This window comes from Miniopterus schreibersii, assembly GCF_964146895.1.
Source record: "Miniopterus schreibersii genome assembly, chromosome: 10".
Classification (NCBI taxonomy): domain Eukaryota; kingdom Metazoa; phylum Chordata; class Mammalia; order Chiroptera; family Miniopteridae; genus Miniopterus; species Miniopterus schreibersii.
Genome location: NC_138110.1, coordinates 60,035,772 through 60,051,719, shown reverse-complemented (window position 1 = coordinate 60,051,719; position 15,948 = coordinate 60,035,772). Strand labels below are relative to the sequence as shown.

Below are 15,948 nucleotides of genomic sequence, written 5' to 3'. Positions count from 1 at the left end.
TGCAACTCTAACTGTTACCCTTAGGCAGGAAATTGGAGAATTCCTCTCTGGAAACACTAAATAGTTTCACAGAAAAGGAAAACCTATAAATTATGACATTTAGGGATACCTCCAACAAAAAAGGTCAGTCCAATGCCTGATCTCCCTATAGTGAAAATGATCCATTAACAAGTCCTGCCTGAGCCATCTCAAATCAACATGTTATGCCTCACTCTTAAACATAAACAGACAGCCAAGGATCACCATAAATGAGAAAAGCGTCCCATATGAAAGACAGAGCCCAAAAGAAACAGGAAAACAAAGTGGTGGGGGCATGAGCAGGAAGACAAAAAGACTATGCTTGGAACAGATGAGAACTGGGGGGGGAAACAAAACTCAGAGAGATAAGAAAGAATATTGTGGTGATAAAAAAATAATAGGCTGCTTCAAAAAAATAAAAAATAATTGGAGACCAAGAAAGAACTTAAAAAAATAATAGAAAAATTAAAAATTCAATAGAGGAGTTGGAAGACAAAAACAAAGAAATATCCCAGAAAAAAGAGGAAGTAAAAAAGATGGAACTATCAATAGAAAATAAAATATGCAAATTAAATCAATCAAGAAAGTCCAGTACTTACTAGACATTCCAAATAAGGGGACAGAGAGAATTTGAAAAATACTACAGAAACATCTTCTAGAACTAAAGAACACTAGTCTCTACATTGAAAGGACCTACCAATTGCCCAGTATAATGAATGAAGAAAGACCCATGTCAAGACATAGCATTATGAAATTTCAAAACACTGAGGATAAAAAGAAGTTCCTAAATCTTTCAGAAAAAAAATTGGGTTACATATAATGACATTCAAATGCTCAATAACAACCAGGAGGCTACATGACAGTAAAGCAATGCCTTCAAAATTCTGAAGGAAAAGTTTTTTCAATCTAGAACTCAATACTCTGCCCCAACTACTTAATTTGGTGCTAAACTAGAACAAAAATATTTTTCGCACATAAAACGACTCAAGATATATATTTAATACATCCTTTCTTAGAAAATTACTAGAGGAGGTATTTCAGCAAAACAAAGAGAAAAAATCAATCAAGGAGAGAAGGAATCCAGGAAATAAGGAATATAATGCAGGAGAATTATGATAATTATAAAGGAAAGTCCCACTATAACAGCACTGCACCAGGCCCAGACAACCAGGACAAATTCTGGCAGAATGGAGGACGTAGGAGGGAGGTCTCCAGAAAAATAACAGAACCCACCAACCGGCATGGCTCAGTGGTTTGAGCATGGACCTATGAACCAGCAGGTCATGGTTTGATTCCCGGTCGGGGCACCTCCCCAGGTTGTGGACTAGATACCCCGTGGGGGGTGTGCAGGAGGCAGCCAATCAATGATTCTCTCTCAGCATTGGTGTTTCTATCTCTCTCTCCCTCTCCCTTCCTCCCTCTGAAATTAAAAAAAAAAAAAAAAAAATTAAAAATAAAATAGAACCGATAGACTATTTGATGTCTTTAAGTACTTTTAAAATATATCTTTATTGATTTCAGAGAGAGGAAAGGAGAGGGAGAGAGAGATAGAAACATCAATGATGAGAGAGTCATTGATCAGCTGCCCCCTGCACACTCCCGACTAGAGATCGAGCCCACAACCCAGGCATGTGCCCTGACCGGGAATCGAACCCTGATCGCCTGGATCCTAGGGCTGACACTCAACCACTGAGCCACGCCTGGCCGGCCTCTTTAAGTATTTTTTAAAAATATTGTTAGGCAATTGACAGATCTAGCGAAGCAACTGGGGGAAATCATAGTAACTGGTACAAGACTAAGCAAAAAAAAAAAAAAAAAAAGACTAAGCAAAACTAACAAGCAAGCAAAAAAAAGAGAATTACTGACCCCAGGAAAGATAAAAGGTTGTGCAAGAAAGAAAAAGTAATCTTAGTTACTATTTGCCCAGCAGTAAATAATAGTGTCATAAAATACAGGTACCAACTAGTGACTTAATCAAAACTGTGATATGACTCCTTGAAAAAAATGAGGTAAAGGGAAAGTGGAGATATTGGTACAAAAACGCTAAATCTTTATCTTCCATGAGAATGGAATTGATAATGTCTAAAATTTATAATTCATTAAATAGCAATATGAAGTCTTATTTAGAAATATGGAAGTAAATACTAGCAAAAGCCAGAAGTAATGCTTTGAAGAAGGTGAGGTACAGGTAAGAAGAGAGAGACTGAGAACTGCTATCTCAATATAAGACTTTAGAAAAAAAATTTTTTTTAAATGATGTTAATCTTAACAGTAACTCTGAATGATAGACTTTCCAGATTTTTTTTAAAAGAATAGTTTATTGATTTTTAGAGAGAGAGGAAGGGAGAGGGAGAAAGAGAAACATCAATGTGAGAGCATAACATCAATCGAACCAGCAAACTTTTGGCGCACGGGATGATGCCCAACCTACTGAGCCACACCAGCCAGGGCTCAAGATGTTTTCAATAAATCTTTTCTCTTGGCTTATCTAAATTTTCCATAATAATCTGGTATTACTTGTGTAATTTTTTTTTGGTATTTCTTTTTTTAATTGAATTTATTTGGGTGACACTGCTTAATAAAACCATACAGGTTTCAGGTGTACAACTCCATAACATATCATCTGCATACTACATGTGCACTTACCACCCAAAGTCATCTCTTTCCACTACCACTTACCCTCCCTTTGCCTCTTTCACGTCCTCCCACCCTCTTTCCTTCTGGCAATCACCATACTGTTGACTGTTTTTGTTTTGCTTAATTCCTTCACCTTTTTCACCTAGCTCCCCAACTCCCCTCCCCTCTGGCAGCGGTCAGTCTGTTTTATGTATTAATGAGTCTGTTTCTATTTTGTTTGTTAGTTTATTTTGTTCTTTAGATTCCACATATAAGCGAGATCATATGGTATTTGTCTTTCTCTGACGGGCTTATTTCTCTTAACATAATACTCTCCAGGCCCATCCATGCTGGCACAAGAGGTAAGATTTCCTTCTTTTTTATACAGCTGAGTAGTATTCTATTGTGTAAATGTATCACAGCTTTTTTATCCACTCATACTTGTGTAATTTTTTAAAATGGTTTTAAGTGTTGCATTGTATTTTTAAAAAAATCCACAGCATAAGTGTTACAAAACCCTACACAAATTAGGGCTTGTACTCTTTTAGGGTCTTACCTTTTATCGTGGTCAAAATGAAGAAAGCAATGAGGGTGTTGTTGATGGCGCAGGTAGACTTGGCAACACAAGATAAGACCGTGTAGGGATTTAAGAGATAGCTGGGAGAAAAAGCACACATATTTGGTATTAGTAATCCTGGTCAAAGGACCAGAGAGTCTTGGCGACTACAGCCAGAAAGTTAGAGATTTACTAAAAGCATACTCAAAGGAAGGCAGTTTCTTAGAAATGAGTTCTCCTAAGTAAAAGAGAATGGAGTGGGATTGAGGCCACTGAGTAAAAGGCACTGAACATTCACTCCCTACTCTGTGCTATGTGGTCTATAAGAAACCACCTTATTTAATCATTACAGAGATCCTGTAAACTAGCAGTAACATTATTCCCATTTTGCAGATGAGGAAGCTGAGACTCAGTGATTAATTAACTTGCCCAAGGTTTCACAAGCTAATGAATACATTCAAAATTAGGTCTTTCTGGCTCTAAAGCCTATGCTCTTCCTACTACTTGAGACTTCAAAATGATAAAATTAAATCAATTTCCCCCAAAAAATATATCTTAGGAATGGCTACACTTGGCTCTGAAGACCAGGAAAGTACTTTTTCCTCAGTCAGGTTCCTAAGCTGTAACACAGGCTCTCCCCATTCAAGAGGTCAAAGCAGCTTAGGTTTAGCCCTCTTGGTAGTTAAACAGTATCTACCCAGCCAGACCCCTAGGAAAGAATAAGTTATCTGCTGACTTTGACAAACTAGTTGCCATAGAACTTCACAGGACACCTGAACTTCCACTAGGAAGGAATTAAGTTGAAACATCTAGTCTTTTCCTGAGATGGAAAGGAATGGACTGAAAAAATGAATTTGAAATGTGGTAAGTAGGGAAATCTCATATAGTCATCAAGGATTATTAATTTTATTTATTTCTATCCTGCTTCCACAAAAGATTAGAGGTGGCTCAAATAAGAACAGATAATAAAAAATTACAGTAAAATAAAAATAGAAATAAAGAATCAAGACCAGGGAAAACATTAATAAAAGGAGAAAGTAAAGGCCAGGAAAGAAGACCCAATGGGTCTTCTACAGCACTGTAATAATCAGCTTCAAATCTGGACCTGCGTTTCCTGGCAGACAGAGTGAAAAGGGAGACCAGTTACATAATTCTGATTATCAGATAGGAAGAAACATACCAGTGTCTCAGGGAGATTATAATTATTATTTACAAATAAAGACCTTAAATCCAATACCTCCCAGGGATGTAAGACTAGCAGTTCTAAAGACAAAGGCCTAGAAATTGTTGGTGTTTTTGAAGCAATTACAGATAGGCTTATTACACAACCTTTAAAGAAATGGCTGCTGCTATTACAAAACTACCCTCAGGAGACATATTAGTCCATAAGGGAATCATAATGTTGCTAGACCCCTGGTTCTATTAAGTAGTTCCCAGCAATATTTCTGAAATAGATAGATTTGAACTGATACCTCAAAACTGGTAGTGGAGAGAGAGCCATTTCTAAATAGAAGGTGAGCCTGGCCGGTGTGGCTCAGCAGTTGAGCATCAACCTATGAACCAGAAGATCACAGTTCAATTCCCAGTCAGGGCACATGCCCGGGGTTGAGGGCTCCATCCCCAGTAGGGGGCGTATAGGAGACAGCCAATTGATGACCCTCTTATCATTGATGTTTCTATCTCTTTCTCCCTCTCCTTTCTCCCTTCCTCTCTCTGAAATCAATAAAGATATATATATTTTTTAAAGAGTTTAAATAGAAGGTGATGTTCAAGAAGCAGCTACCCAGTCAACTACCTGGGCTACTGAACAGGAGATTCACACACCGGCAGAGGGTTAAATAAACTACTGTCCTCATAAGGCCCCTTCTAATTCTAAAGTTCTAAGGTCATGTTTTTCCATGTGGAAATTTGTCAGTCTTGTTTACTGTGTATCCCTAAAACTAGTATATTATTAATATTCAATGACTATTAAGTGACTGAATAATTATTCACATTTGCCTATCTCAGGAATATAAACAGGAATAACCTGAAAGAATTGAACGTACTGGCAGCACTGACTATTCCTAGGGAATTCTTTCTCAGAGCCTCAATAAGTTTCACTCTCCCCATACTGGTCACCCATCTGGGTATCTGGGATGGATCTGTTTGGAACTTTATTTGTTTTCTGAACTACAAATTGGGGACTAACTTGTACAATAAGGATAGAAGCTGCTCAAAACAGCAATCACATGAAGATCAGAATTTTATCAAAACTGAAGAACAATCTCTCTCTCCTTTTTTTTTTTTTTTAAGAAACAAACAGTGGTTACAAGTGGGCTGGAGCCCAGATCAGCATTAAGTGAAAAAGCATCTGTGAAGGGTTGATTGTGCATGTCCCTGTGTGGGGCTTTGTCTCAACAGAGACAGAATGGCTCTGTCTCTTTTGCTGGCCAAAACCCCAATTGTGCAACAGAACTACAGCAAATACTTGATGACTAAGACTGCAAATCTCCAAAAATACAACAAACAACATGAGAAAGTCTCATCAGATTTTCCTCGCATTTGCTGGCACTGAGCCCTGTTTTGTCAGAGAATACTTACAATAGGGCTACTTTCAGAGGGATGTAACGCATTTCCATAGGCGTTCGGATGAGTTCGGCCACGTCTGGGGCATACTGGTCTAGTTCAAGGAGGAGTTTCTGCTTCTTAAACTGGAAAAGAAAAAAAAACACAAGACAAAACACATGAAACAAATTACTTGTCATTGCTTTTACGATGAAAACAAAACTCCTTCCATGACCCACATGGTCCCACCTCTCCAAGAACATCCCACACTCGCTCCCCCCACCTCCCACTATTTAGGTTCAAATACTATAAAGATGCCATGCCCCTCCTGTTCCCAGGCCTTTACATTTAACCTGGAACAACCTCTTCTTCTCTGTCCCTAGTGAACTCCCACACAGTCTTTAGATCTCAGGAAAATAATCACTTCCTCAGGAAGGCACGCTCACCTCCTACCCAGATTAGGCAAAATCTCCCCATTATGCACATTCTTTCACAGCACTGTTCATAGTTATAACTTTTTAATTTATTTATGTGACTAATACATGTTTCCCTCACTAGACTATGAGTTCCACAAGGGGAGGGACAATGTTTATTGCCAATACCTGGCAGTGAATAAACAATACATATCTGTTGATTGGCTATATGAATGACTAGGTGGCAAAGCAAAGTTCTTAGCCATTTTGAAGAGTTATTATCAGAGGCCTAAGGACTCCAGAGTCCCATCAGCAAGGTGAAATAATTTCATGCAAAGTGAAATGATCCCCTGAAAGTCAGAGTACCCTGAGTTCTCTTCTGAGCTGTCCTGTTTCAAGTTTTTTACTTCCACAGAGGAAGTGGGGAATGGCCATGATGAAGAGGAGGAGGGCTGGGTGTGGCTGGGCAGCTAGATAGGCAAGGGAGTGAGATCGGGTAGAAAGCTCTTGCCTTTCCCTGGTATGTCCCAACAATTTCATGGGTGTGTTCCAGAATGAAAAAAAGTTAGGCAACCCTATAAGTAAACATAGATCAGACTATAGATGGAAAAAGCTTTGAACCCCAATGAGTAGCCCTGCTGACCTAATAATCAAAGAATCTTATTTAGACAGTATAAAATCAATGCTGCAACCTATTATAAAACAGAGTAATTCAGAGGAACCAAAGTAGCTAGCACTTAACTGTGTGTGAGTAAAGATTTAGGGATGAAAAAGACGGATGATGCCCTGGCCCATGTGGCGCAGTGGTTAGAGTCGGCCTGCACACCAAAACGTCTCGGGTTCAATTCCCAATCAAGGCTACATACCTGGGTTGGGAGTTCCATCCCCAGCCCTGTTCGGGGCACGTTCAGGAGGCAACTAATCGATGTATCTCTCTCACATTGATGTCTTTCTCTTTCCTTTCCTCTCTCCCTCCCTCCCTCTCTCCCTCCCTCCCTCCTTCCCTCCCTTACCTCTCTAAAAATCAATGGAAAAAATATCCTTGGGTGAGGATTAACAACAAAAACAAAAATATAGATGGCAACGGAATATATACTGTGTCATACCACTTATGTACAGTTAAAAGCATGCAAAAGAGCCTGGCCAGTGTGTCGCAGCAGTTGAGCATGAACCTATGATCCAGGAGATTGCAGTTTGATTCCCAGTCAGGGCACATGCCCAGGTTTCGGGCTCCATCCCTGGTGGAGGGTGTGCAGGAGGCAGCCGATCAATGACTCATCATTGATGTTTCTCTCTCTCTCTCTCTCTCTCTCTCTGAAATCAATAATTTTATAAAAAAGCATGCAAAATAATACTGTATGTTATTTAGGGATATTTACAAGGCCGTGTGTAGGAATTATAAACACTGAAGTCAGAACAGTGGTAACTGATGAGAGCAGGAGTAAGGAAATGAAAGTACAGAGAGGCAACTATATGTGTAATGTTTTATTTTTAAGCTGAAATAGATTCACAGCATGTAATGATCTTTATGTATTTTTGCGTGCCAGGTATTTAAAAATTTAAAACTTTTAAGTTAAAAAAAAGAGTTTAAAGAGTCATCTTTCAGTTCAAAAGAAAATCAAAGGGTCATCACAGGAATACAGGTAACCCCAGATTTCTTGTATGGTTTAAGGTAGAGGCATAATCAGGAAACATGAACAAACTTCATTAACCTCCCTTTGACCATCTCTGAGAGTCCAAGTTAAGTGGTGGGAATTATCATCAGTAAGATTTATGCTGCCATTCACAGCTGGGGTTGTTTAATTAAAAGGACAAAATATAAACTAAGGTGCTGTTATGAGAGAAAAGGGGGCTGGCTCAGCAAACAGAGCACTTAGTGAAGAAAGCTGTAGCAGCAGTGGTAGAAGGATAGAGGCTCCACTAGCTAAGGATTCTGAAGTTCTCTTGCAGCACAAAGAAGGTCACCTGAAGGGTGTGAGATCCACAAAGAAGGCTGTGAAAAGGAAACACAGGGAGTTCATGTAAGGGCAGCCAGAGAAACAGGAGGGAATGCAGACCCATTCCCCAGGCTGGAAGCTAGCCAGCAGGACTACAGACGTAGATGGAGGCAGCTAACCAGGGATGAGTAGACTCTGGGCAAAGGTTTCACTGAGCAAACAATGAAAGAAAAGTACTTCCTTTTAACCCCAATCTTCCAAAATAGTTTAAAATAGAAAGATTTTTATGAAAGGAGAGTCTCCAGGAGAGCAAGGCAGTCAGGCCAGCAGTCCCCAGATTCTTTGCTACCTCTCTTTTTGTCTCCCCCACTATCACCCGCACAGCTGCCATTACACCTGGCCTTATCAGTTCAATATTGACTCAGCTCCCCTAAGCACAGACAAAATTTCTTTTAAAAATACTCATTGCATCCAGTTAGAGACAGGGAAGTGGCTAAGAATCTAAGGAAAATTAAACGTGCACACACCAAGAAAATATTAGAAATATAAAAATAAATGACATTAAGGAGTACAATTTAAAATCCAAAGGCAAGTATTTCTAGATATATTCAGCAGCCTTGACAATGATGAGATTTAAAGCTATCATAGGAGAGGTTAAAAGTGGCCTAAAGGGTAATGACCTGGATCTGTTACCTTTGTGATATATATATTTTAAAGAACAGTTTATTGATTTTTATAGAGAGAGGAAGGAAGAGGGAGAGAGAGAAACATCAATGTGAGAGCAAAACATTGAGCCACTGCCTATTGCACGACCCCTACGGAGGACTGAGCCCAAAACCCGGGTATGTGTCCTGACGAAATGGAACCTGCAGCTCTTCAGGGCAGGGGATGTCGCCCAACCAACTGAACCACATGGGCTTTTGTGATCATTAATCAGCTTGTACACAGATGCTTGTACTCCTTCCCATATGTGTGTTATATTTCAGTAGAAAATTTTAAATTAAAAATAAAAAACCCAGGAAGGAGTTTTCCTTCCTTTCTTTCCTTATCCACTCTCCCCATGTAGCCCTTTCCTGTCCCTCGAAATATTTGAGTTTGCAAGGACGCAATTCCCCTAGTTCAAATAAAGAGCTCTTTTCTAATCATCGAAGCTGTGCCTACACTCTTTTGCATCCACAAAACCTACTGTGGGGGTGGGGAGGTGAATACTCCATCCCCATTACATCTCCAACTGTTAGTCTGTTTCAAATTCAGGAGCCTATCCTCCAAATTCACAACCCTCTTATCACATTAAGGGGATACAGATTTTTATTACTTTCTACCAAACCACCTGCAGCTTTCTCACATGAATTATTAGTTCCAAATAGGAAGCATATCTCAGCAAAGGACAACTAAATTAACATTGCTTTTGTCAAGTAAAGTAGGTGTAAAATGTCATGAGAATCAACTGGTCATAATCAATCAGCATTCACATTCTAACAGTTGGAGATGGGGTAGGGATAGAATTCCCCCTCTCTGCCTCAGAGTTTTCTGGGATGCATTTTGGGTATAGACACAGCTTCCTTACCAGGGCTAAAAAAGCCTCAAATCCCAGCAAGACTAAAATGCTTCCAGGCTATGACATGGGCTCATTCTGAAAAAGTGGGGAAGATTTGGAAGACGTGTTGATATTCTATCCAAAACAACAATAGTTTATTAGTATCATCAAAATCTGCCAATTAGAATGAGTTAATTTTTGACACAGTGTAAATGAAACTCTTATTCTGACCAAGAAACCAAATGTTTCAATAGGCTGAATTCTGAGGATGGAGAAACAAAACTATTCCAAATTTTAACTTGGGGTCAGTGATAACAGAATGTCTTGGTGTGCTAAAAAACAAGGTATTGACAACAGCTTATTTGGTTTTCTATTTCCTTATTTATTTATTTATTTAATTTATTTATTTAATATATCTTTATTGATTTCAGAGAGTGGAAAGGAGAGAGAGAGAGACAGAAACATCAATGATGAGAGAGTCATTGATTGAGCCCACAACCCAGGCATGTGCCCTGACCGGGAATCGAACCCTGATAGCCTGGATCCTAGGTCGATGTTCAACTGCTGAGCCACACCAGGTCAGGCTCTATTTCCTTCTTTAAATCACACAAAGAAAAAAACAAAAATCTCTATGTTTCCATATAAATTCAGAAATAACTAAGAAATGAATTAAAATTATTGGTGCTCTCTCTTCTGTTGACATTGAAACCTAGTTTCATTACTTCCCCATAAGCTTCTCCCTCATAAAAAATTGCTTTAATTGGAATATATGCGTGGTGTTTTACTGACAATTGAACAGGAATAATAGGAATACGCATGATGTTGGCATCTCTAATCAACTTTCATTAACATATCTCAGTTTTATATTTTGGTTGAAAACATCTGGCTGATTGTGTCCTTTTTTTAAAATATGTTTTTATTGATTTTTAGAGAAAGAAGGGAGAGGGAGAGACAGAGAAAGACAGACAGACATCGATGAGAGAGAAACATGGGTCGGCGGTCTCCTGCACGCCCCCTACTGGGGATCGAGCCCATAACCCGGGCTTGTGCCCTGACCAGGAATCGAACCGATGACCTCTCAGTGCATGGGACGATGCTCAGCCATTGAGCCACACCAGCCAGGGCTGATTGTGCTATTAAATGAAAGCTACGATATTCATACATACCCCATACATACCACATATAGACGTACACACACACACACACATTAGTGGGTATAGACATGGACCTATTTTTTTCCCTCTAGTCTGTTACACTGAAAAATTGCAAACTACAGAAAAGTCGAAAAAATTTTCAATAAAACACCTAGATCCACCAATTGTTAATTTTTGTTTCTCACCCGAGGATATGCTTAAAGAGAGATAGAGATGATAGATAGATAGAGATAGAGATAGAGATAGAGATAGAGATAGAGATAGAGATAGAGATAGAGATAGAGATAGATAGATAGGTAGATAGATGATATAGATAGATAGATAGATAGATAGATAGATAGATAGATAGATAGATGATAGATAGATAGATAGATAGATAGATAGATAGATAGATGATAGATAGATAGATAGATAGATAGATAGATAGATAGATAGATAGATAGATAGATAGAAACATCAATCAGTTGCCTTCCACAATCGCCCTGACTGGGAATGGAAATGGCAACCTTTCAGTGCAAAGGTCAACGCTCAACCGAGCCACTCAGGCTGAGCAACTGTTAATATTTTGCCACATTTCCTTTATCTCTCTATACATACACAAATTTTTTCTGAACATTTGAAAGTTACGGATATCATTACCCTTCACCCCTAATATTTTAGCATATAACCTCAAAGAACAAAGATTATGGCTTATACACACAATTTATCTTGGAGAAGAAAATAATCACCGCTAATTTGTCTCTTAATTCCTCTGCTTATGAATCTCATGCCCAATTATGTCATCTCTGGCCTTCCAGGGAATCTTGTTAAAGCATTTAATCTCCACCCCTAAATTTTTTTCTTTTCCAGCTTTCTTGAAATATAATTGAGATATAACATTGTGTAAGTTTAAGGTGTACAATGCAATGATTTGATGTATATATACGGGGTGGGCAAAAGTAGGTTTATAGTTGTGAGTACGCAAAACAGCTTATTCTTGTATTATTTATTAATTATTGTATTATTTTCCATACAAACAACTGTAAACCTGCTTTTGCTCATGCCTGTATATTGCAAAATGATTACCACAGTAAGGTTAATTAACACATCCATCACCTCACATAATTATGTTCTTTTTTTGTAGCATTTAAGATCTACTTTCTTAGCGACTTTCAAGTACACAATATTGTTAACTAGTGTCTCTGTGCTATAGGTAAATTAGAGTCCCTAGAAGTTACCCATTTTATAACTAAAAGTTTGTACTTTTTAAAAAATATATATATCTTTATTGATTTCAGAGAGAGGAAGGGAGAGAGAGAGAGAGAGAAACATCAATGATGAGTGAATCATTGATCGGCTGCCTCCTGCACGCCCCCCTACTGGGTGGGGATCAAGCCTGAAACCCAGGGATGTGCCCTGACTGGGAATCGAATCAAGATCTCCTGGATCATAGGCTGATGCTCAACGGCTGAGACACGCCCAGCCCAGAGAAAGTTTGTACCCTTTTACCAACAATACCTTTTCCCCACCCCCAGCTCCTGACAACCATCAATGTACTCTCTGTTTCTATGAGTTTGGCTGTTTTGGTTTTTTTAAAAATATATCTTTATTTCAGAGAGAGGAAAGGAGAGGGAGAGAGAGACAGACAGAAACATCAATGATGAGAGAGTCATTGGGAATTGAGCCCTCAGCCCAGGCATGTGCCTTGACCAGGAATCGAACCTCGATCTCCTGGATCCTAGGCCTATGCTCAACCACTGAGCCACGACTGGCCGGCTGAGTTTGACTTTTTTAGATTCCACATATAAGTGAAATCATACAGTATTTGCCTTTCTCTGTCTGACTTATTTCAATTAGCACCCATGTAGTCACAAATGCTCCATTAATTTAAGATATATACTCTCTGCTCTTAGTGGTACTAAGTCTCTAATAAAGTGTAGTTCTTAATCATTTAGGGAGGAATTAAGGACTCTTCGAGCACTGATAATAACTATGGACTCTCCACATGAAAAAAATGACATATGCACATACATATACAATTTTTCATACCATCTCAAGGGCTTTATAGACCTAGTTATGGACCCCAAGTAAAGAACCCTCGCTCTAGATATTTTAACAGGCTCTTTGAGGTCTAAAATTCTAGAATTCATCAGCTTTATTTGTCACTGATGACCAGTGCTACAGAAAGGCAAACTACTATTTTTGGTTCTATTACTTGGTAACAGAGTGAAAATGAACCACAAACAGACACTAATGGGATACAACCTTCTCTCACCCTGGTCTAAATCTTCTAAGTGGCTCCCAGCCAATCAAAGAGGACTGCAGCCAATTTTAAAAATAACTACACGGACAGTACACATGGTTAATCTGTTAACTCTCTCAGAACCAAAGAAAATGAAAACAGTCCCACTGTACAATACTTCTTTGCTATTACATATGGATTAAAAGCTAAAGTTTTCATCCACATTTTCAACAGTTGTTTAACACATGACAAGTTTTCCAATTAAGATTGCTCTCTGCAAGGAAACAGAAACTACACTGGGAATCCAATTTTACCTCAGATAGGAGTAACACAGTGAGTTAAAAGCTGTATTAATTTTCCTCTGTAAAAACAAACAAATAAACAAACAAAAACTGGTGAAAGGAATGGAATATTTTTAAGGGTTCTCATTAATATAACTGTAGTTCAATACTATTCTCTCCAAAACGTCTGAACTGGCACAGGCGAGAGGACGTTAAGCTACAAAGACCAAGTGAAGCTTTCCGTATCTATTAGTGAAGCTGTCTTGTTTGTTTAGGTTTGGCTAGTCAGGGCTGGCTGAACAAGCCAGAAGCTTTGCTCACATGTCTTCATATTTTAAAACAATTGGATCCTTAAGTACGTGCATGGCCTTGGATTCTTTATAATAACAGAGATCAGCAGGTTACCAAATTCCACTGGTTTTGTCCAACCCACTGACTACTCACCACAACTTTATTGAAGTCCTGGATTGCAAAATACAGGGCAATGGCAGTGAGTGCATCAGTTATCTGTCAAGAGAGAGGAATAACAGGAAATGAACCCGATTAGTGTAGGAGTAATGGAATGCTGCCAGGGCCTGAAGTTTCTGGATGGTGGTGGACTACCCAGTACTGACCTCTTACAGTCAGGCAGAACCTCAGCCCTCACTTTGACTACCCAAAGATACAGCCTTTCCAAGGAGGTATGACTGGAAAACCTGCTCTGTAATTACTAAGTTACTAAGTTTTCAGTAAAGTGGGAATTATACCCACTTCTTTGTAGGCCTGATGTATGTCAAGTGCCTAGCATATAGTAAGTCCTCAATAAACAGCAGCCATTATAATTATTAAGGAAGACCTCAGTGGATCTCCTACTTTACCCAGATTTTCAACCCTAGATTAGGCAAGTGTTTCAAGTTACTATGCTCTCAAAACATAACCCTGTCTTCTCAATTCCTTGCCCCTGAAAGTCCCATCAGGCCTATGTCCTTGTCACAGAATCTCTTCTCAGAATGCTTAGGAAATTGAGGATGCCCTCAACACTGGCACCACAGTGAAAGCCAATCATAGAATCTTGGAGCTAGGAAATTCAAGACTATATAGATCACATATCAAATTTTAAAAGTATAAGAAATTGGAACTGGTCAGATGTCATAAACTACTCTTCATGCTTCCATAATACAGCTGAACTTGAATAACCCAGGTTTCAACCCAGGTTGAACAGGTCAACTTATATGCCGATATTTTTCCATCCAGGGTTGGGAGTCTGCAGATGTGGAGGGCCAACTGTATGCACTGACCTACACCATTTTATATAAGGGACTTGGGCATCCAAGGATTTTTTTGGTATCCACAGGGTAGTGGGGGGTAGGGATGGGGGGGGGGAGGTGTCCTGGAACCAATGCCCCTGGATACTGAGGGACAACTTAAGTTTTGGGGGGAGTCAAAAGTTATGCATGAATTTTCAACTGCATGGGGGTGGGGGTTAGTGTCCCTAATCCCCCGTCGTTCATGGGTCAAATATACAATTACAGTTCCACAAATTCAAATTAAAATAGGTTTTTGCTTTTATATTCTAAGAAACTCCTAAGCTCCTGAAATAGATTTTTTTTCTTAAAAACAAGAAGATTAAAGACAATACAATTTAAAATATATACATATGGATTTTATGTGGAAGGTTGCTTACCATAAATACCAATTCGGCATAGTCAATCAGGAAATGAAAGAGGTATATTATTAATGGAGTCTGCGGGAGAAAAACAAACAAGCAAGCAAATTAATTTAAATCTTACTAGCATCAGTTTCCATAGTAGGGGGCAGAGTTAGAAGCTATCCTGCCAGCAACAATGTCTTTCTTTCCTAGAATACTGTTCTATGCTAGCTGGCCAGCGTACATAGGAAGGAGAATAATTTTGCATCACTGGATCATTTTGTGCCACTGGGAGTATCTGCTGAATTGAGTAAAGAGAATAAACTAAATCCAACATGCTAGATATCTGTTTAAGAAATGTTAACACACTAAAGATATAAGGTGAGCTTTAGTTCTAAGACATATATAATAGCCAGTGGGAACTACATAGTGGACCAATATTGCTGAACTCGTAAATTGGGAAATGTTCTTCCTTTCTTCTGTTCTTTGAGATGTTTTGTATGATTAGTGTTATTTCCTCTCAGAGTTGGGAAAATTCATTCACTGTCGAGCAATCTCAACCTGGGTTTTCTTTGAGAGAAGATTTTTAATTAGAGTCAAGACTGATTACAGATTCAATTTTTTTCACAGATAAGACACAATTCAGATGTTATTTTATCTTTGCCAGTTTAGGTAAGTTGTGGCTTTCTAGGAATTTGACCATTTCATCTAAATTTTCAAAAATTTTGGCACAAAGTTGTTCACAATATTTTACTTTTTAGCGTCTGTGAGAACTATAGTGATGTTCCTTTTTCATCCCCAATATTGGTAATTTGTACCTTCTCTTTTTCATTTCATCTTTTGCAAGAGATTTCTTAACTTTATTAGTCTTTCAAAGAACCAACTTTGACCCTGGCTGGTGTGGATCGGTTGGTTGGACAGGCTAGGGCGGTTGCAGTTATCTTTTAAAATCCAAATTTGTGCCCTAGCTGGTTTGGCACAGTGGTTAGAGCATTTGCCTGCAGACTAAAGGGTCAGTCCTGGGTTTGATTCCGGCCAAGGGCA

General features: G+C 38.8%; 1 protein-coding gene across 1 annotated transcript in view; it reads right to left on the bottom strand.

The window, feature by feature from the left end:
* The window catches only part of PIGU (phosphatidylinositol glycan anchor biosynthesis class U), a 76,213-nt gene that overhangs the window by 51,617 nt on the left and 8,648 nt on the right, over positions 1-15,948 (bottom strand). The window contains exons 3-6 of the mRNA XM_081148922.1: positions 14,941-15,000; positions 13,722-13,784; positions 5,771-5,880; positions 3,191-3,291 (exon numbers count right to left, since the gene is read on the bottom strand). Coding sequence (XP_081005048.1) covers positions 3,191-3,291; positions 5,771-5,880; positions 13,722-13,784; positions 14,941-15,000 — 334 coding nt within the window. The remainder of the gene's footprint in view (positions 1-3,190; positions 3,292-5,770; positions 5,881-13,721; positions 13,785-14,940; positions 15,001-15,948) is intronic.